Consider the following 20,738-nt stretch of genomic DNA (forward strand, 5'->3'; position numbering starts at 1 on the left):
TATAAAGAAGGAATTTCACGTATCAGAAATTTGTGTTTCATTATCATCTCAGTACGGTTTTGTGGGGGGGGGGTTCTGTTCTTCATTTCATCATTTTCAAGCTCACTGATACATTTCGAACACTTATTTCAGTTCATTTTAGAATTTTTAGCAATGAGCGACCCCCCACACTGAAGACATTTTTTCTAAAGAAATAAGCCAGGCGGTCACCCAGTAAGTGTTGACATTTCCAGATTTATTTGAAATCAACCAGTTTTCATCCTGTCAGACTTAATTCCGCTCTGTTGCTAGGCAGACAAGTAGGCTTTCTCGGCTCTGTCATTGGTTTGCTCTCTGGAAAATCCTCAGGAATGATTTGCTCTATGTGAGATAGCTGACATGAATGACAGTGAAACCAACCAATCATGTCATTCCTCTGAGTGGGCGGGCTTTGTTAGCAGAGGGTATATGACAAGTTCATAATAGCCTATATGCCACGAGTAGTGATGACGTACTTCCGTTAATATTTTCGCCACATAGATTGTTTCCAGGTACTAACTTTTTTTTTTTTCATTATAGTATTGTACTTCCGGGTAATTCCAAGATGAATTATGCAGAAGAGCCCGCATTGAAGGAAAGTTTAACAGCTCCTCAGATGTTCTGCTTGCAATATGAAAATGGTATTGACCTGAGTAGATAAACTGTAATATTGGAATGCCATACTTTTTGGTTGAGATGAAGACAATGATCCAACAAAAACTGATCTCTCCCCCCCCCCATTTCTATTAACACATTTACATGAAGATATTCTAATTACAATCTTTGTTTATACAGTAACGATACACATCCAAAAGGTGTAATGCCCTTGCCACGCCACTAGTTGGTGCTAGGTTCTTTGAAACTAAGTGCGCATGCCTAAAATAAAGTAAATTTTTAAAAAGCAGCTGCTACGTCACTTCGTGTTTCCCCATCGGATACTGTTCCCCAGTATCAGGTTTCATGTGTAAACATACCGCTTACTGTTAAAGCATAACATTCACCTTATAGCATTAAGAATTCAATTAGCAGATAAGGAGATGAGAAAATGTCTCGTCTATCAGTTCTTTCTTACCCTTGGATTGAATCATGGAGATATTTTTGCTGGAGTCAGGCAGGTTGTGCTGTCACCCAAAGTTCTGTGAGACATATATAGCTGGACCACCCATAGGCACCAGCAGCCCTCCCTACCTCACTGGGGGCAAGGGTGTACAGAAAATGGATGGGTGGATGTACTCTGAACATTCTAAGTCTTGCAGGTCTCTTTGGATTCTGTTAAAAGGTCACCTACAAGGTCACCAACACTGTTGGGAAGCTGGGGTTTAGGTACTCTGTGGGTTTTGTGCCGTTCTCGCAGCCCTTAACCATAGGGAGCCACGAGGTTGCTACTCACTGGAGGGTGGACCTGAGGAGCTATACACGCACCTGCAAGTCATCTGCTTCATCAGTCACAGTTTAAGAGGAGCCAATTGCCAGTGCTTACTGAAAAACTACCATTCTTCAAAATTCTCTTTTTCTTGGTTGTCTAGTTGGCTTCAATTCCTTTTATTTAGTCATGTGCAGAAGTCTACTCTGAACAGTTTGAAGTCTTTCTGTTGTGCAAGAAAGACTCGCACAGCAGTCTTTCTGCGTCATTATATATATGTAAATGTGTAATTACCTCCCAGCACCCCCTCCCCCAACTCCTTGGGATGATCTGAATGTCAATAGTGCCTGACCAATAATTTGGTTGCACTTTGATGCGCAACCAAATTATGTACAACCCATGAAGCAGCACGGCTCAACGCGCTTTTATTTTGAAAACCAACAAGCAAAAGGAAGCAGTGAGCAGTAAGCAGTGGGCGGGGTTGGGGGTTATTGAGTGTTATGGGGGAGCTGCCGTTTCCTTCCGCTCATATAGGTGACCTTTTAACGGAATCCAAAGAGACCTGCAACAAACCTCCGGATCAGATGTCACAAACCTCAAGGCACACTTGCAACCCTGTCCCATCGCCATATTGATAGATTTTTATTATTATTTATTTTTTTCTAAGATTTATTAACTATTCAAAAATAACATAGACGGCACTCAAAATGAAACATACATTACATAGGACATATCTCCACCAAAAATATGGGAGAAATAAAAAAAACAAACAAATGGCATTAATGTCCTGAAGGTTCGATAATGAAAAACAGAAGCCTTTGTTTAGACTTCTGTGTTTTCTGCATTGGTCGGCGGCTGCAGCATCCAGCACAGCCAGTTGGAGACATGGGGGCAGCAATATTTTGTCTCTACGACTCGCCTGTGACGAAGAAGACTGCAGAGCAAAATGGCTGCGCCCATGAGTAACGTGGAGGAAATTCGCAGTCGGGTAATCTTGGGAGAATTTGGTGTAAAGAATGTAAGTTGTTTCAGGAACTATGTTTCTCTGTGTGCTGTAAGCAGATGTACCCATGTGTGCGTATGGTGATGTAATGTGTGAGTTTGAGCGGCTCCGGTGTGCTGCTGCAGCTGGTACCCCGGCTAGTTAGAGACAACTGTTAGAAACACAGAGCCTCGGTGTTAAAAACTGTGTCCTCCCATAAACACGAGTTAAGTAAAATCTAACATTTATTCTGTTAGATGTAACTAGTGGTGGTTTAAATAGATAGAATATGTACAATTCTTTATGTCCCACAAAAAGAACTAGATGTAGTGAAGGCACGATCCACATACAGCATGTCAACACAGTTACAACACTCGGTATCAGCAGTGAATAAAACCGCTAGACATTCTAAAATATGAACATCACTAGACGCCATAAATATTTTTTGGGAAATATTTGTGTTGCCATTAAACTTCACCACATGTTTAGTTATTATATGAAGCCGCTGTTCGTCCTTCAGTTAGCGAGGAACTATAGGTTTGTGATTCAAGGCACTCTGCTTAAAACCTTTTTCTTCCAGTGAAGCCGTTTGAGTCTCCAGTGTTAAATGAGTACATATGTAGTTTAAAATTGTATTTTGTATACGTATATTTATCTTTTCCATATTGAGTAAAGTTTCAGTAAGTGGGTTGGAAGTTGTCATGCTTTTCTGCCTGATTCAGTGTGGGTTAGGTTTGAGATTCAAACATGATTTTATTTAATATTGATCCCTGTTACCTGATGACATGCTAGAGTTTACAGTCCACACTAATATGCCGATGAGGTGATGATGACAGAACGTTAACGTACAGTACTTTATCATTTATAATTTGTTGGTTAAAAACCCGCAAAAAAACCTAAAAAAATCTGAAAATTGTTTATGAACAATATTTGCCCACCACCACCTTCACATCTCCTACGTTCGGGGTTTCCCTCAGTGTGTTATAAGCCTGGCGGGTCACCAGGCTTTACTTGTGCCCCACCAGCCTAAACTTTGCTTATTTATTTAAGTCTTTTTAAAATGTTTGCATTTTTTCAGACCTTATTGTTGGTGTTCAGGTATTAATCTTTCAATAACACATAAATGTCCAGTGATATTTTCAAATTTCTTGTCAACTTTAAACATTTTTTAACTGAAAAACACAACAGGCTGTTGGATGAATGACTGTCCCGGCACACAACCACCAGGCTTAGCACGTTTTCTGGGGGAAACCTTATCCCTCATGTCTTTCACTGTTGTATCTCACTTCTTATTTGTCATTTTTATATTTAATAAAACACAATTTCTATCATTACTATTAAAAGTATTATAATGAATCTCAATTTGTGTCAGGTTCACACAACAGATTTTCCTGGAAACTACCCAGGCTTTGATGACACCTGGGACATGAAGCGATTTCAGAAGGTGAGTTTTGTGGTCTGTAAAATAAATCCCATGTTTTAGAACCTTAATCCGCAGAGCTGCTGGTGTTCAGAACAGTTGTTCTTAGTGTCGACTATTGCTTCTCCCCCTGTTCGTCTGCAGAACTTCAGGATTGACGTTGTGCATCTGGATGAGAACAGTATGGAGTTTGACATGGTGGGGATCGATGCTGCCATTGCTAACGCCTTCAGGAGAATCTTACTATCAGAGGTCACATTCCTTCTTTTCAATCAGTTTATTGGCACTTTGCAAGAACAAATCATTTTGCTCCAAAAAAGCGTGATCTCTTAATGAGAATTTTGAATATTTGGTGGCATTTGATGTTAAACTACTTTATTGTGATTCACACTAAGTCTGATGAGAATATGAAGAACACAGGTTTTCCCAAAGTTTTATAGCTTTAAAAAAAAAAAAAAAGAAGAAAATTCAATGTTAAATATCTCAGGAAATGAACCCATGTTTCTCTAACGATTAGAAGCAGAAACTAGCCTGAGAAGCACTAAAGAGCAGCCAACAGACTGGGAACATGGAAGACAATCAACTAGCAGCCCAAATGTCAACCAAATACTGAACCATTACATTCAAATATATCGAGTGTATTTTTATATAGATTTTTTTTATTTTTATGAACCATGTCTGAAACTTTTATTTTTGCTTGCAGGTGCCCACTATGGCAATAGAGAAAGTGTTCATCTATAACAACACATCTATAGTCCAGGATGAAGTTCTGGCCCACAGGCTTGGCCTCATCCCCATCAAAGCAGACCCTCGTCTGTTCGAGTTCAAGAATACAGGTGAAAGCATCAAAATGAGTCCCTGAGAGATGGTAGTGAACTACATTACCCATTATGCTTTGCTGCCTGACCTGGGGTATATGATTTGGACAGTACACTAATCAGGGTTTTCCCCCAGAAAACTTGCTAAGCCCATTGCTCAGTACGCTAGGGTAGTCATTCATCCACATGGCTGCCATGTTTTTGAGTTAAAAAATGTTTAAAGTTGACAGTAAATTTGAAAATATTACTTGATAGTTATGCATTTTTGGAAGACTGGAAGATTAATACCTAAACACCAACTATAAAGTCTTAAAAAAGGGAATAATTAAAAAAAAAAAAAGAAAAGTGACATTTTCTTTTTTGCATTTATTTTCAAGGGATCAATGGAGGTACTGATGTTTGTGCCAAAACTGACTTTGTTGAAGAAATAATTTCTTAACATTGGATTTATTTCCCTATTGAATAAATGGTGCTAAATTATTCATTTCAGTGCTAGATTAAATCAGTGCACTAAAAATAGATTTGTTAATCTACATTAAGTTTTTTTGTACATCATTAGTGTACAGTACGTAATAAACATCCATCCATTTTCTTACACCCTTGTCCCTAGTGGGGTCGGGAGGTGCTGGTGTCTATCTCCAGCTAACGTTCAGGGCGAGAGGCGGGGTCACCCTGGACAGGTCACCAGTCTGTCGCAGGGCAACACAGAGACAAACAACCATGCACACACACACACACACCTAGGGAGAATTTAGAGAGACCAATTAACCTAACAGTCATGTTTTTGGAGTGTGGGAGGAAGCCGGAGAACCTGGAGAGAACCCACCATGCACAGGGAGAACAGACAGAAAGACCCCTGGCCGGGAATCGAACCCAGGACCTTCTTGCTGCAAGGCAACAGTGCTACCAACTGCACCACTGTGCAGTCCACGTAATAAACATTGTAAACATAAAATAAATGACATGTTTTCAGGTTGTATTTTGTTCTCCACGCATCACCATTTAGCACAATAATATAGGTTAGTAAGCATAGATACAGATTCTGATAACAACACTACTTGTAGTCCCCTGCAGTGTGTAAAATAAGCTGCTGTCCAGTTAAACAAACCGCCGGCTGTTGTGTTGTTCTGCAACCTCCAGGTGACGAATCTGCAGAAGAAGAAGCTTCAGAAATAGACACCATTCAACTCCAGCTGAAGATCAAATGCAGCAGAAACCCCCGAGCCAGCAAGGACTCCTCGGACCCCCGAGAGCTCTATCTCAACCACATGGGTGAGTCCAAGGCAGAGTTCTCATTATGCCCGCCCCCACCAAAACACGAGATGAGATCAGACTTATGACGTCAGCAAAAGTGACAATGACACATTTACTAGTACATTTCTGTCTCGTTTCAGTTGGAAGGAATGACTATGATTGTAACCAACTTGTTTTACCTGCAGGTCCAGCAGTTGTAACAAAGTCATGATGAATGTCTTTCTGTCCCCTTTGTCTCCTTGAGACAAAACAAAGTCCTGATGTTATTTCCTGTGCCTGTTCCTATATTCCTTTTCACAGTTTATTCCAAACACATAGAGTGGGTCCCCATCGGCAACCAGGCGGATGTGTTTGCGGACTCCTGCATTCGCCCCGTGCACGATGACATTCTGATAGCACAGCTGCGACCCGGACAGGAGCTGGACATCACCATGCACTGTGTCAAAGGAATTGGTAAGATCCTACCAATCTTACCAATGTGTATATTTGTGTGTTAAATATACACAATCATGTCATGTAGGGACAGGGATTGGTTCTTTTTCTCGGAGCTTTGCCCAGGCATGAAAATTCATCCAGATATTATTAAATTGTTTGCATGAATTAGTTTTCTTCTTTAGGACAAGGGGGATCTTTCACCATGGCAACCAATGATCACATAAGCTGCATGGTGCTGTACAAATATCCTCTGAATTAAAACATTTAAACAAACTAATTCAAACCCATTCAATTAGATTCAGTTCATATTTTATCAAGTGTCAACTGTGTAGAAATTTAACATGAAATTACAAAGTCAAATGTCTTTTAACTCATGTGGATATATGTAGCTTTTTTTATAACACGTTAAGTTAACATGGTTACTTGATTGTGCTATAAAATAACACCGTGTGTCTGGGAGGAGGCCCCAGGGAAGACCCAGGATACGCTGGAGGGACTATGTGTCTCGGCTGGCCTGGGAACGCCTTGGGATTCCCCCGGAGGAGCTGGAACAAGTGGCTGGGGAGAGGGAAGTCTGGGCCTCCCTTCTTAAGCTGCTACCCCCACGACCCGACCCCGGATAGGCGGAAGAAAATGGATGGATGGATGGATGGATGGGTGTCTGGAAAATATATAATATTGCCCTTTAAGGTCGTAGATTGAGGCGACCCTGACGCTCTGTGGTTGTGGTTTCAGGTAAGGACCATGCTAAGTTCTCTCCTGTGGCGACGGCCAGTTACCGCCTCCTCCCAGAGATCACCCTGCTGGAGCCGGTGGAGGGTGAGAAGGCGGAGCGCCTGAAGCGCTGCTTCTCACGGGGCGTCATAGACCTGGAAGAAGTCCGGGGTGAGGGAGGAGGAAAACACTCGACAATAAAACCAGAAACTTTCTAAATAGTAATGGTATTTTTGGTTTGTGGGCCTCAGGAAGAAAGGTCGCCAAGGTTGTGAACAGCCGACTGGACACGTGCAGCAGGGAGGTCCTCCGACACAACGATCTGAAGAACTGCGTGAAGCTGGGAAGAGTTCGAGACCATTTCATCTGTATGTCTGTAAAAAATGCCACTGCTGTGTAGCTGCTCTGAGAACAGGCAGCCACTCATGAGACAGGATCATTAACCGTTTGCTAACCTGACCTGTGTAGTTCTGGTCTGTGTAGAAATCAAGGCCTGGACGTTTGCAAAGAAAATCTAGAATTGATAAATTTACACTCAACGGATGAATATATTAGGTCATCACTGACTAACATCTGCTCTGTTCATTAATTTAAAGAAGCAGTAGTACATAAAATTATCTTTTTAGAAACTTACATCATGTTATAATGTTATTCCGTCATCAAAAACATACCTGGACTGTTACCTTGATTCTTTCATGCATGTTTGAGAAATCCTTTAATCTCCATGGCAGCCATTCAGAACTGCCCAAACACTTGCTCTCACTGAGCTCTGCCTTTTCCACACAGCTCCTCCTCCTCCTCACAGAGCAGTCCTCCCCCAAAACTCCCCCACTCAGTCCCTTCAGACTAGCCAGCAGAAATGAGCTAACACCTGGTGGAACTGTGTATCTGCTGAGCTCCTTAAGCTACTGCTCAATAGAGGAGCCATCTTGTGATGACTTCCTGAAGGCGGAGTTTCAGAAAGGGCAGCAATTTCTTTAAAGAGACAGAGTCCCAATTTCAAGTCATTTATTTACAAAGTCTAATTTCTCTTTTTAGTCGTACTTGATATTTGTAGCACTCTTATATATATATTTATATACACATACATATATAATTTTTATAACAATAGTTTGTACTTGATTGTGCTATAAAATGGCATTGTGCCTGAAAAAAACATACTTTTGCCCCTTTAAAAAAACATAGATTCATATCGATTTACCTGGAAGTCTCACCAGTGGCCACCAGGTGGTGCCCTAAACCTCTTGTCTTGACTTACCTGTTCAAGGAGACAGTGTTCTTTGAAGTTCTTTCCAGCCACAGTCCCATTAGCAATAGTAGGACATGGCCATATTCCAGTGAGTTTGTGCCAAAGAGCAGAAGAGTATCAGCAGGTCTGGTGCTGTGTCCCACAAATGGAAACATTTTCACTTTGAATTGCTTTAAAAAGCTCAAATTTGCTGAAACAAACTGAACTGGCCTGCTGTTCCTTCCACCATCTGAGAGTTTCTTCTCTACAGATTCACTGTGATGTGATATCCACGTAGGGAACCACTGCTGATGTTCTTTGTAGAACTTCAAATATTCCAGTTTATCCCTTTAAATTTATCGCCTTAAAAGTCATTGATGGTTTTTTTTTACTGATTGTTTTATATCTTTCTGTTTAACTGCATCTATTATCCACATACAACCTAGTGTCCTAGGATTGCTCCATCAGATCAGATTGATGTGGGAGGGAACATCCTCTTTGTAACATCATCTATAATGAGATCAGCTTAGGTAGTAGCAGGTGATGAATCAAGCCTGTTTTCATTAGATTACACTGGATTAGGGCCCGTTCGAGGGAGTTCCCACGTTAACAGCAGTGTTTTATTCGGAAGTGCTAATCCAGATCTGCTCTTTCCTTTTCCAGTCACCGTGGAGTCGACGGGGATCATGCTTCCTGACGTTTTAGTCACAGAGGCCATCAAAGTTCTTATGGCCAAGTGTCAGACGTTTCTCAACGAGATGAACTCTGTTGACATGGAGTGAACTGACTTGGTTCCTGAACGCACCGCGGCGCCCGGATCAATCTGACGGCATCAACATCTGCTCTGAAAACAACTTCCAGACTGATGTGGTTCTGGTTGCTACACTTGTTTTTTTCCCATGTACTCGCTCTGAGGTTGTTTTTTTTTCTTTAACATGGTGGACTAATGAGATCATCATCCTGATGATCTCAAATATATCAGCATGATGTATTTCTCTGGAGTCCAGAGAAATGGAGACTGCATCACAGAACACTGAGCAGAAGCTCAGCTTGGTCCCAGCAGGGATAGATCATCATCACTTAGTTACTGCTCTGAGCTTCTCATGTGGAAACTGAAGTTTTCTCTAACCTGGTTAAGTTCAAGATCAAATGTTTTTGCAGATTTAATAAAAGAAAAAAGAAAAGAAAGCGACTCAGACTCAACATTCATTTTCCCAACAGATTTCAACAGATGGAGAATCTTTACCAAGCTGTCCTGAACTGGTCCCTGAACTGGTTCCTGAACTGGTTCCTGAACTGAATTCTTGCAGTTTGCTTACAGAGCAATCAGGACGGTGAATGATGCATTCAACCTCGGACTAAACTTCATCCTGCAGCACCTCACCACCCACAGATGTACATCACCTGGATCTTTACCTGAGACACTTTGTAGAAACAGGTCTAACAGAGACTGGATTACTTGAGTCAACCCAGGACGTATGACCCACCATAAGTCATTCAGCTATCATTCATTCTCTCCTGTTTGTCCATCATTGTGTGGTTTGACCCGTCCACAGAACAGGACTGGTCCAGACTGCAACCACCAATCGGGGTTGCCGAGAGGATCATCATGGCTGACCTTCCCTCCATGCTGGACTGGTACAGGACAAGGGCCAGGGAACGGGCAGCTAACATCTCTGCAGACCCCACACATCCTGGACACAAACTGTTTAGACTTTTACCGCCAGAGTGATGTTACAGAGCAATATTTGTTAAAACCAGCATCCACAGAGAGTTTCTTCCTCCCAGGTTGTAGCTCTGAAGATGACACAAAGAGCCCCTTTCAACCAGATGCTCTACAGTGAAAAAAAATTACAGTTTTATTCCACTGAAACAAAATATATTTTTCTTTCTAAAGAAACAATTGGCAGTAAATTTGTGTCTAAATTGTTCCTTTATCCTAATTTATTTCCCCTGAAGTTGATAAATCCCCATTTTCTATGCTGTGATCAGAGCTTGGAAACAAAATCTTGGCCAAAAGATATGATTGTGATCTTTTAATGACCAAACATTTTTCTTCTCCCTGGAAGTAGTATGAGTGTTGTGGAGCGGCTCAGGGAAAAACCCTGACTTTAACTTCAATCCCATGGAGAATCAAGGCGGGAGCTGAAGATTAGGGTGATGGAAGGGAGGCCGTCAAACATATCCATCTGAAATATGGTTAAGATTGGTGTGACGTCATTCTGACGCAAACTGACTGACATCAATATCCAGAAACAGCAAAACAGTAGTCACAGCTGAACAGAACTACAAAATGTTCCCAGGAAAGCAGAGAGGCTGGGTGACGGGTGTCTCTGGGTAGATCCGGCTCTGTGAAGGCTAATGCAGACACTTGATGTGGGAGTCTATGTAATCATTTCTCTAATTATTATTATTTATGGAACTACCGCTACATTAGCGGTCGGAAGTGGCACGCATTTCCTCTCCTCCCCCCAGAGGCGTCACTTCCGCCTCCTCAGTAACTAAAGAAAATGGCGGCCGTCGCGGAGAGAGTTGATGGATGTGTTGGATCGCTGGACCCGGACGATGTGTCGCTCAGGCAGCCCAGCTCGCTCCAGGAGCAGCCGCACCAGAACAACCCGCTGCTGGGCCTGCCCATCGTGGCCATCGAGACCATCCTGAACTTCCTGTCCTACGATGAGATCAGCATGCTGCGCTCGGTAAGCAGAGCACAACAGGGCAGCTGGAGGGCTGCGGAGCTAAGCTAGTCCCATCCCCGGACAGGCTCCGGTCCCACCGGCGGGCTGGGAGCACAGAGCACTGCGGGGCTCCGGGGATCTCCGGACACCTGGGGGCGGGGGTCCGGCCTCTGGCTGGCTGGGTGCTGCTGGGAGAAGGAGCAAGAGATTGTGGGTCCGCAGGGTCACACAGGCGGTAGATGTCCTCATTGATTGGTCAGCATTCATGAGTTTCAAGATGAACCGAGACAGTGTTGAAGGTTAAGAGGAGGCGCAGGTGTTTTCCTGCTGTAGCTGCTGACTTTAGGTGAACCCAGGTAGAGGTGTCCCACTTTTTCCACGCTGTTGAGCTGACCACGGGATTAAACTATGTTTGCAGAGAAAACAGGACGGTTGATATCGATAGTATCTGCTCAGACTAAACAGATTTACAGAGGAGATGCAAAAGCAAAGGAGGTGGATTAGCAGAGCTAGCCAACAACTGATGGAGTCATCCAGGACATATTGCTGTGGAATATTGAGCTGTTAGCGTGTCATGATATCAACATCAACAATCTTGAGTCAGAGGCTTCTGGAGATGTGTTGCGAGAGTGACTGCTACAGGAGATCCTTCCAGCATCACCATCCACAGTGACTCTTTGACCAACATTTTATTGTTGGGTTATGTTGTTCAAACATTTAATTTTCCTTTAGAGTAAATAAAGTATTCGTGAATTTGAATGGATAAAAATACAACCAACAGGACTGCTGAGTTTACAGTTCAGCAGTCATGGCTTCTCTTCATCCAGACCCACCGGTTCACTTAGCACAGGTCTCATTCCAGCTCACAGTGTTTGTATTTGACTCTACAGAAGCTTTCTATTGCAACTGAACTGTTTTCATTCTACTTTAGTCTTTTCTAAAGTGATCAGCTTCATGTCTTTCTAGTCAAATCTTCAGTACAGATGAAGCTGAGAGAGAGTCCGGCTGTAATAACTGTTTGAAGTTTCTTCAGTCATTGCCATGTTGTGTTAACGATGGTTGCCTCCAGTCTGTTGCCGTGGCGTTGTGTTGTCTGGATCATGAAGACTTTCAAGTTGAGAGCAGCAGTAAGACGTAATTTAGCTTTGACTGGGCCTGTTTGTGTTCTGAACTGGTTCTCTGGGAGTGAACTTCAGGACCGTGGTGACAACGTCCTAGATCTGCATGATGTAGATATTGACCTGTGGGGTGTGTGTGTGTGTGTGTGTGTGCGCGCCGTGTCTCCTGCAGGTGTGTAAGCGCATGGACATGATCTGCCAGCGTGTGCTGAACCAGGGCTTCCTGAAGGTGGAGCGCTACCACAGCCTGTGCCAGAGACAGGTCAAGGCTCAGCTGCCCAGGTGAGTGCCGTGCTGCTGCAGAGTCGCCGTGGAAACGTTCTGACTGCCGTTCTGAAGCTCAGAGGCTCATTAAGCTTCTTTCATGTTGTTGTTGTAGCGTCGATCCAGCGCCACTTACAGGATAGTTGACATAGTAACATTTTGGTGTTTTATGCGTTTGTGTGGTTGAAGACTTTTTAGACAATTATCTGTACATCTACTATATATAGATTTATCTAAAATGTATTCACACCCTCTTACCCTGCTAGAAATGTCGGGTGTGGTTGCATGAAACATGACAAGTCAAGAATGTTAAAAAGTTTGGCCTGCTAAACAGAAAACATTTGATGACCCAAATATATATATATAATTATATTATAAGTCAACAGTCTCCTTTGTCTGTAATGATGTACAGATTTAATAATAAGAATTTAAAAAATCACAGTAAGCAAATTTTTTCATTTTTAATTGAATGAATTTTGTGGCCTGCCAGCAGTTTAAATGCGTCAGTTTTGGATCCCAGGACAAAACGTTTGGACACCACCACTCTAGAAGAACCTCTGTTACATTACTGGGTTTGGTTCCATAAACATCCATATGTGACTCCGTGATTTCAGTGTTAATAAAAAGGGACTTATTAAAATGTTTTTCTTTTCCTTCTGTTGTGTTTCTGCGTACTGAACCACAGCTCGGGTTTATCACAGGATCAGAACGTGACCCTCAGCTCAACTCTGTCAGGCTGAAACTTTATCCAGTAGCAGATCGTCTGTTTATGAATGTGTTAGGGAATCCTTTTGTATTGTGTTGCCTGTGGGTGGGTGTGTTTGCGTTTTAATTTGTCTTCCTTGTTCCTGAATAGAGTGTGTTCTCCTGTACTATGACCAATAGTACAGGAGAACACACTATCTGTGTGTGAACAGAAGCTGAAGAGCTTCTTTAGATCCTCCAGAAGGATCATGGAGCAGGTGTGGAGGGCGTGCTGTAGTTTGGGCAGTAATATCTGTGTTGTAGCAATATTCCATTGTCAAAATTCTGATGCCATTCAAAAGTGAATTTGTTTCCCATGTGAGGAAAATACTGAAGAGGATGTGGGTTAAACCATGAAGAACCTGTCAGATTCTTGTTTGAAAGAACAAGACATGTTGGCAATATAACTGTGTATGTAACAAACAGGGGCCTCAGTAGTTTGGAATAGAACCGAACATAATGGCAAGAGATTGTTAGGCCAGCTCCCCCTGCAGGCTGACCAAAGCTACTGCAGACTGACAGGGATCCTGGGGTGAAATGATGCAGAACGTTGGATTTTGGTGTGACCTGAACTCAACCAGCCTGAGGAAACCTGGACTAAACCAGGCTCTGTTTTAATCATAAAATCCTCCTGACTCATGGATAGATGGGAATGTCTGGCGTGGTTTCTAAATGTTCTCTGTTCTCTTGATGCGTTCAGGCGCGAGTCGGAGAGGAGGAACCACTCGTTGGCCCGCCACGCAGACATCCTGGCTGCTGTGGAGACGCGCCTCTCCCTGCTCAACATGACCTTCATGAAGTATGTCGACTCCAACCTGTGCTGCTTCATCCCCGGAAAAGTGAGCTGGCCAATACACACGTACACACACACACACACACCCACACACACATACACACACAGGCCTCCCAAGCTGTTCAGTTGATACTGAGGACGTCCATTTTGACTGTGGGAGTTTTTTAAACTTTATTCTTTTATAACAGACAAAATTTAGCCTGGCTATGTATTTTTATAGCGACACCATTATGCAAAATGGACTATTTTGAGCTACGCATTATGTTTCAGTGTTATTCCCTCATCAAAAATATACCTTGAGTGTTTTTGTGCATATTTGAGAAATCCTTTCATCTCCCTTGGCAACCACTCAGCTGTGCAAAACGCCCGGTTGGAACAGGCCATTTCAAATTAGGTGGTGTGTAAGTGTTTGTTAAATGGGTCAAGTGGAACTCGGCCTGAAAAAGTTTGAGAACCACTGCTACAAAATAACACTATGTGTCTGTAAAATGCATGGTGCTGCCCCTGTAAGGTAAATCTGGTCTAGTCACATTGCTGTTGCTTTTGTTAACTGTTGTTTGGACCTTGTAGAAACACATTTTCATTTTGTCTGGACCACCGCTGCATGTCCAGCTGATTGACAGACATGTCTGTCTCCATGGTGTGTCTCAGAGGCTGTTTGATCAACTTTCTCTGGCATGGGACTTCCTCCTCTGTGTGTTGAATGCCAGAGACATTTCCTGTTTGCTATTAGAGCTGCTGAAGGTGTTTGCCGAGCGTTTTCTGGGTTAAACCTCTGCAGCCTCCAGGTTTAGAATGGTCCTCTTCTCTCCTGTACCTGAGAGTCCTAATGACAAATGGCTGCCGTGCTGAGATAAGGAGGCAGCGATGTTTCTGTTGACAGGTGATAGACGAAATCTACCGCGTGCTGCGCTACGTGAACTCCACCAGGGCCCCCCAGCGGGCTCACGAGGTCCTCCAGGAGCTGAGGGACATCTCCTCCATGGCCATGGAGTACTTTGACGAGAAGATCGTCCCAATCCTTAAGAAGAAGCTACCTGGGACCGATCTGTCTGGACGGCTCATCGGTTCCGCACCAGGTTTGTTTCCTTTGGTCGCTCCTGGCTCCTAAAAGTTAGCCAAACTGAAATCTTTAAAGCTGCAGATTATAACTTTCATAAAAAAAAAAAATGATTTTTACATTTTCTTTAAACTGTCACCATGTCGTGACAGTTGATGAGACAGAAAATGTGTGAAAAGATTGATCTCATCCACCTTCTCCCTGAGCTGCTATTGCCATCTGAAGAAATGCACCACTCCAGATCAGACACAACCAATCAGAGCCAGGGGGTGGGTCTTAGCGCTGTCAATCACCCTTGCGTATTCACGACTCAATGTGGTAATGGGTAGTTAGCATGGCCTCCGATGACGGTGGTTAAACGTTTTTCATGGAACAGCAAGTCTTTGTTCTACAGCTCACATTCAGGAGCAGGTACATGTGGTTGATTGACAGCGCTAAGACACATTTTTTCAGAGGGCAATAGTAGCTCAGGGTGAAGGTGGAGGAGATTGATCTTTCAACAGGCTATCTGTCTCATAATATGTTGTCACGGCAACCTGTATAACTAACCTGCATGTTCCTCCTGGTTGAGAAGCACCGACTCTGATTGGCTGCCGTGTCTCCTCAGTGGCCGGGCCCTCCACCTCCCTGACCACCATGTCGCTGCTGGCCAAGAACACGCCGTCCCGCTCCGAGATGACCAAGGTGCAGCAGCAGGTGAAGGTGAACGGGGCGTCCATGACGGCGCTGCGGCGGGAGCTGCAGGAGGTGCGGGTGAAGCAGCTGGAGCAGCAGAAGCAGCTGCAGGACCAGGAGCAGAAGCTGCTGGAGCAGAGCCAGGTGATGGGCGAGCAGAACGCCCGGCTGGCCGAGCTGGAGCACAAGCTGCGCGAACTCATGGACAGCAGCGCCGCCGCCGCCATGGGGGAGGCCCAGTCCTCTGCTCCCGCCGCCACCGCCGGGTCCACGGCTACGCCGGCGAGCAGCGGCGCGGCAGCGGCGCATGGCGGCACGGCGGGCGAGGGCACCTCGTCGCTGAAACGCAGCAGAAAAAGCTCAGACCTCCCACGACAATCCAAACGGCTGCGCAGCAGGAAGTGACTCGCTGCCTCGTGTAAGTGTCATAGCCAGTTTCCTGTTTCGACTGACCACACTCCGTATCCAGTGCCCCACGTCCACCTCCCCCCCCTCACTCACCTTGCATCACGTGCGCCATCTCACTCATGCCGCGATGTGGACGCGCTCCCGCCGCGTCGGACTCTCCACCAGTGTTCTGATGGTCATTGACGTCCATAGACTCATGACTGGAGACAGGACAGGACAACATTGACATGGTCAACACTAGGACGTCTCCCAGAGAACAGGTCAGGTCCGCTGGTGGTCAGTAGGCTGCAAGATGACACCCAAACGCCACACGAATACGCCTCCGTTTCACCCAGAGAACCAGAACCCTGTTCACCGGGAGAGCCCTGCTGGTGTATGTGGACTTTTCAGGCCCTGTCCTCATTATTTGTTCAATCAGGTCCACTTCCTCCTGTGGACAATCCACAGTATAGGTCTCAATAGTCGACAGTGCTAGAAGCCCCGCCCCCTACTGGTGTGACCCAGTCAGCGCAGCCAGTAAGCAAACTCCTAACCGGCTCCACCAGGATGTCCCTCAGCGTGTTGAAGACATCGTCCACTCGGTCCATGACCCTTCTGACCCTCATTCCCGTCTAGAGGGCGCTACTGAAGGTAGAGGTAGCTTGTTTGAGATTCCTGTTAAAGCAGAGATCACTCAGCTTTTTATTTTATTTTTTGTTTGTATTATTATTATTATTATTATTACATTTTTTAATGAAGTAACATTTCAGCATTATTCCAGCTTCACACCATGTGACCCTCGGCTGCAGCTTGATGCGAGGCGTCCTCAGAAGCTCCTTCATTGCCCAAACTCTCCGGTCTGTTCAGATAAACCCCATAATTCATAGTCCAGCTTCCTTCACTCTAGGGGCAAGCTGGTAACCATGCCAACGTTTTAGGTTTTCTAAAGCCACTAAAAGGTTCCTGCAGGTGAATCTCCAGAGAGGGAACCACACTGATCAGAGTCCTGTCCAGCTCAGTGGGGGCATGAAGCGGCCTCTCCCCAACATGTTGCTGGCTCAAAGTACAATTACCAACTGGAAATAGTTCTGGGGGAAGCAGAGCGCCACTTATCTTTCTTAAGGTAACGTTTTTAAACGACAGCTGGCGAGCTGTTGAAGATGAGAAATCTATATTTTTATTTAAAATCCTACATTATCGACTGGATTATTAACAACTGCAATAATAAACGGATCATTTCGGCAGCAGCAGGAATAAAGCGAAGCCGTCTGTGGTCGTAACGGCGCTGGGTAGAATCATGTTTTCGATTTCTGTTAGAAATGCAATATCATCCGCCTGCTATGATCATATCTGGCATGTCCAGCTCACCCACCTCAGTAGGTGTCCTGTGTGTAACGTGTCCGAAGTGTTCAGACCCAGTTTTAAAGCTAATAAGTGAAACTGAAGGATATCATGAAGGTTCAGTTTGGCGCCGGGGCTCACCCAGTGGAAGAAACCGACGTCGACATCATCATGCAACCTGAGCACCGCCCAACACGACCGTCGTCTCTTTAAAGGTCAGGTCTCTGTTCTCCTTTAAATTCCTGGGAGAGAAAAGGTTCGAGCTTTTTGGTTCCTCCCATTAAGAAACCACACAGAAATAGTCTAGTAGAAAGCAGCCCGCGGAACACCCCGAGGAGCATGTTTATGCTCGTACTTTCCCTTCCAGTCCTAGTGAAAACAGAAGCTGTGAGTGGTTTGCAGTGATGACGGAGGAGCTGCAGGTGCTCATGGTGAGCAAGGTCTCTCTCTCTGCTGCTCTCCTGTACAAACTCTCCTCCTGCCTGGAGCTCCTAGCTTACCTGTGAAGTCATTGTGGCTACTTTTCTTTCTTTCTTTCTTTCGAAGCGTTTCTGTTGTTTGGACGAGCCGAACCACTCCTGGCATGACTCTTTGGAAATGCACTTGTGTGTATAATAGTAACACTGGGCTGCAGAACATGCAATGTAATCTAGTGGCTTATAATGAGAGAACTTCTACTGTAATCTTCATGTACTTTAAGATGTAGATTGTCAATGATTTCATGTTTGTAAACAAAGAAACTTATCTTTTAAGTTGGCCAGTTTGGGCCTGACTATGAAGTTTTGTTGCACATATTACTGTTATGATGTTTAAACCAAACCTATTAAATCTCTACAGCTGTTCAGCTCACTTTCTGGTTTTTTGTACTAACTAATAAATCTTCACATAGGCTCTCGGTGAGGGAGAATAGTTCAGTTTGGACCCCCCCCCCCCCACACACACACACACACACACACACATCACTTGTCTATAGATGGATTATAGTTGCAGTGAGCTGGAACCAGAACCAAAAAAATCATTAAATTAAAAATGCGTAAGTTACTTAGATTTTTTTTTTAAATTTCTTAATTTTTTTTTTTGTTTGTTTTACTTACTCAACAAACTACACTTTTATGAATCTGTTTATCTTTGAACAGGGTTTCCCCCAGTGTGTTATAAGCCTGGTGAGCCACCAGACTAAGCATTAATTATTTATTTATGACTGTTTACAACAACAACTTTATTGTTGGTGTTCAGGTATTAATCTTCACATTTCCTGTCAATTTTAAACATTTTTTTAAACTCAAAAACACGACGGGCTGCTGGATGAATGACTGGCCTCGCGCCCAACCACCGGGCTTAACAAGTTTTCTGGGGGAAACCTTGTTTAAGATCCAAAACACAAAAAAAACTGTTGCCTTATTAAAAGAAAAACAGACAATTTCCAAATTTTGGGATCATCAACTGTTTTTTTTTTCTTATTTTGTTGGCCAAATTATTACCATTCCTGACTTCTGCTCAGAGGCCACAAATGAACGCCTGCTGTCATTTGTTGTTTCTTTTCTTTCTCCTCCTTAGGATGCCCATAACTATATGTACAATAACAAAATCCCTTCTAGTTAGTTTTAGGTAACTCAAGTACTCATTATTTTTACTGCATTTTCTTTATATATATATATATATTTGCATTTATTTGAAGTAAATACTTTAGAATTACGGTTTGAGAAATTATAAAGCTGAACCTAAGTATCTGTACTTAGCTTTATGTATTTTATTCTATTCTAACTATTCATGTAGACCTTTGTTGTGCTGCTGGGTTCTGTTTCAATATTGATTTTCAACCTATTGTAAATTCTCATATGTGGAATGGAATTCAAATTCAATTCAAAAATACTTTGGAAATTAAATGTCGTTTTAGCTCATTAATTCAGATTCTTCACAGAGTTATTGTAGATAGTGATGGCTACAAGACAGACCTCTTGTAGTGGTCTGTATTACTGAAGATACTCTGTTTTCTTAAGACACTCTCATGAAGAGGATGCTCAGTCCACAATTTTCTTGACTTCATGAGGAATCCTTCTTTGCATCGTCATCTCCAGAGGTTCCACGGTCGTCCCCAGAACAGAACCAGCCTTCTTCATCAGGTTGTTGAGCCTTTTTAGGTCCCTGGCTCTGGTGCTGCTGCCCCAACAGATGACGGCGGAAGAGATGACACACTCAACAACAGACTTATAGAAGATCTGCAGCGTATTTCTGCAGACCTTGAAGGATTTTAGCTTCCTCAAGACGCCCAGTCTGCTCTGATCCTTCTTGTAGACGCTTCACTGCGTCTCCAGTTCAGTCTGTTGTCCAGATGAACATCGAGGTATTTCTACTCCCCTCAACCACTTCCACTTCTTCTCCCATGATTGAAATAGGGTTTGATCTAACGCTGTTTCTCCTGAAATCAACAATCATCTTTGTTTTGTTCACATTCGAGATGAGATGACTGTTCCCACACCATGCCACAAAACGGTCCACCGGCTCTCTTTACTCAGCCATCTCTTCTAGACCCAATAACTGCAGAGTCATTTGAGTATTTCTGGAGAGGACAGAAGTCAGACTTGTGCATGAAGTCTGAAGTGTAGAAAGTGAAAAGGAATGAGAGTACAGTCCCCTGCTGTGCTCCTGTGTTGCTGACCACCTGGTTAGACACTCAGTCCTTCAGTCTCACAAACTGTGGCCTGTTTGTGAGGTAGTCATAGATCCAGGTGATTGTTGAATGACAGTAAGTATCACATTTAGTCATATGGTTCAGGTAAAGGAAGTTCTGGAGCTGTTTTTCATCTACAGTATCTGCTGAATAGGCCCCTTTTCACTCTGTGTGCAGGTATGTGTGCTGGTTAGCTGTAACATGAAACTTCAGTCTCCAAAGCCCACACACACACACCCACGCACGTACACACACAGGAAGACAGAATGTCATACGATACTTTGGCATGTCTGCAAACAAAAGACATACTATTAATTTTGCAGCAGCACACTTGCTTCTGTTTTGACTGCGTTCTTCAGGGTGAACAGACTTCTCCAGATTTACAACCTTTACATTTGAATAATGTTTACTTCTGGTGACGCTTCAGATCTTTCATGTACCTGGGAAACCAGGAATAAGCTTTTCAAAATTGCAGCTGTGTTGAGATTTAAATAATCCAGAGAAGTTTGGTGAACAGAAAAGGAGAAGTACAGAGGAGGCTCATTACAAATAGTAAATTAGCATAACTGTAGCAAACAGATCATTTTTACAACAGAGTAAAAATAAGAAGATATGCTGTTTCATTATCAGGTTATTGTGTCCTGGGACTGACATGGATGTTATATATGACCTTGTTTAAACATTAATATATTTCTATATTAAAATTGCATGGGTAATGTAATATTCTTATCTTAAATGTCATGTTTTAATTTTTGCTGGAAGAAGAAATTTATCA

The 20,738-nt window shown here is 43.4% G+C and overlaps 2 protein-coding genes across 2 annotated transcripts; both read left to right on the plus strand.

The window, feature by feature from the left end:
* The first annotated feature begins 2,121 nt into the window (after positions 1 to 2,121).
* polr1c (RNA polymerase I and III subunit C) lies at positions 2,122 to 9,420 on the plus strand. The gene is made up of 9 exons (XM_032552637.1): positions 2,122 to 2,399; positions 3,736 to 3,807; positions 3,928 to 4,035; positions 4,487 to 4,619; positions 5,742 to 5,873; positions 6,156 to 6,308; positions 7,026 to 7,175; positions 7,256 to 7,372; positions 8,896 to 9,420. Exons 1-9 carry the CDS (start codon positions 2,328 to 2,330, stop codon positions 9,012 to 9,014), a joined length of 1,056 nt encoding a protein of 351 aa, XP_032408528.1. The 5' UTR covers positions 2,122 to 2,327; the 3' UTR covers positions 9,015 to 9,420.
* A 1,279-nt stretch (positions 9,421 to 10,699) lies between these two features.
* fbxo28 (F-box protein 28) lies at positions 10,700 to 18,141 on the plus strand. The gene is made up of 5 exons (XM_032552636.1): positions 10,700 to 10,931; positions 12,201 to 12,310; positions 13,737 to 13,875; positions 14,713 to 14,908; positions 15,497 to 18,141. The coding sequence occupies exons 1-5, from the start codon at positions 10,743 to 10,745 to the stop codon at positions 15,967 to 15,969; spliced, it is 1,107 nt and encodes a 368-aa protein (XP_032408527.1). The 5' UTR covers positions 10,700 to 10,742; the 3' UTR covers positions 15,970 to 18,141.
* The last annotated feature ends 2,597 nt before the right edge of the window (positions 18,142 to 20,738 follow it).

Source organism: Xiphophorus hellerii, chromosome 22 (genome assembly GCF_003331165.1).
Source record: "Xiphophorus hellerii strain 12219 chromosome 22, Xiphophorus_hellerii-4.1, whole genome shotgun sequence".
In the NCBI taxonomy this organism is placed as follows: Eukaryota; Metazoa; Chordata; class Actinopteri; order Cyprinodontiformes; family Poeciliidae; genus Xiphophorus; species Xiphophorus hellerii.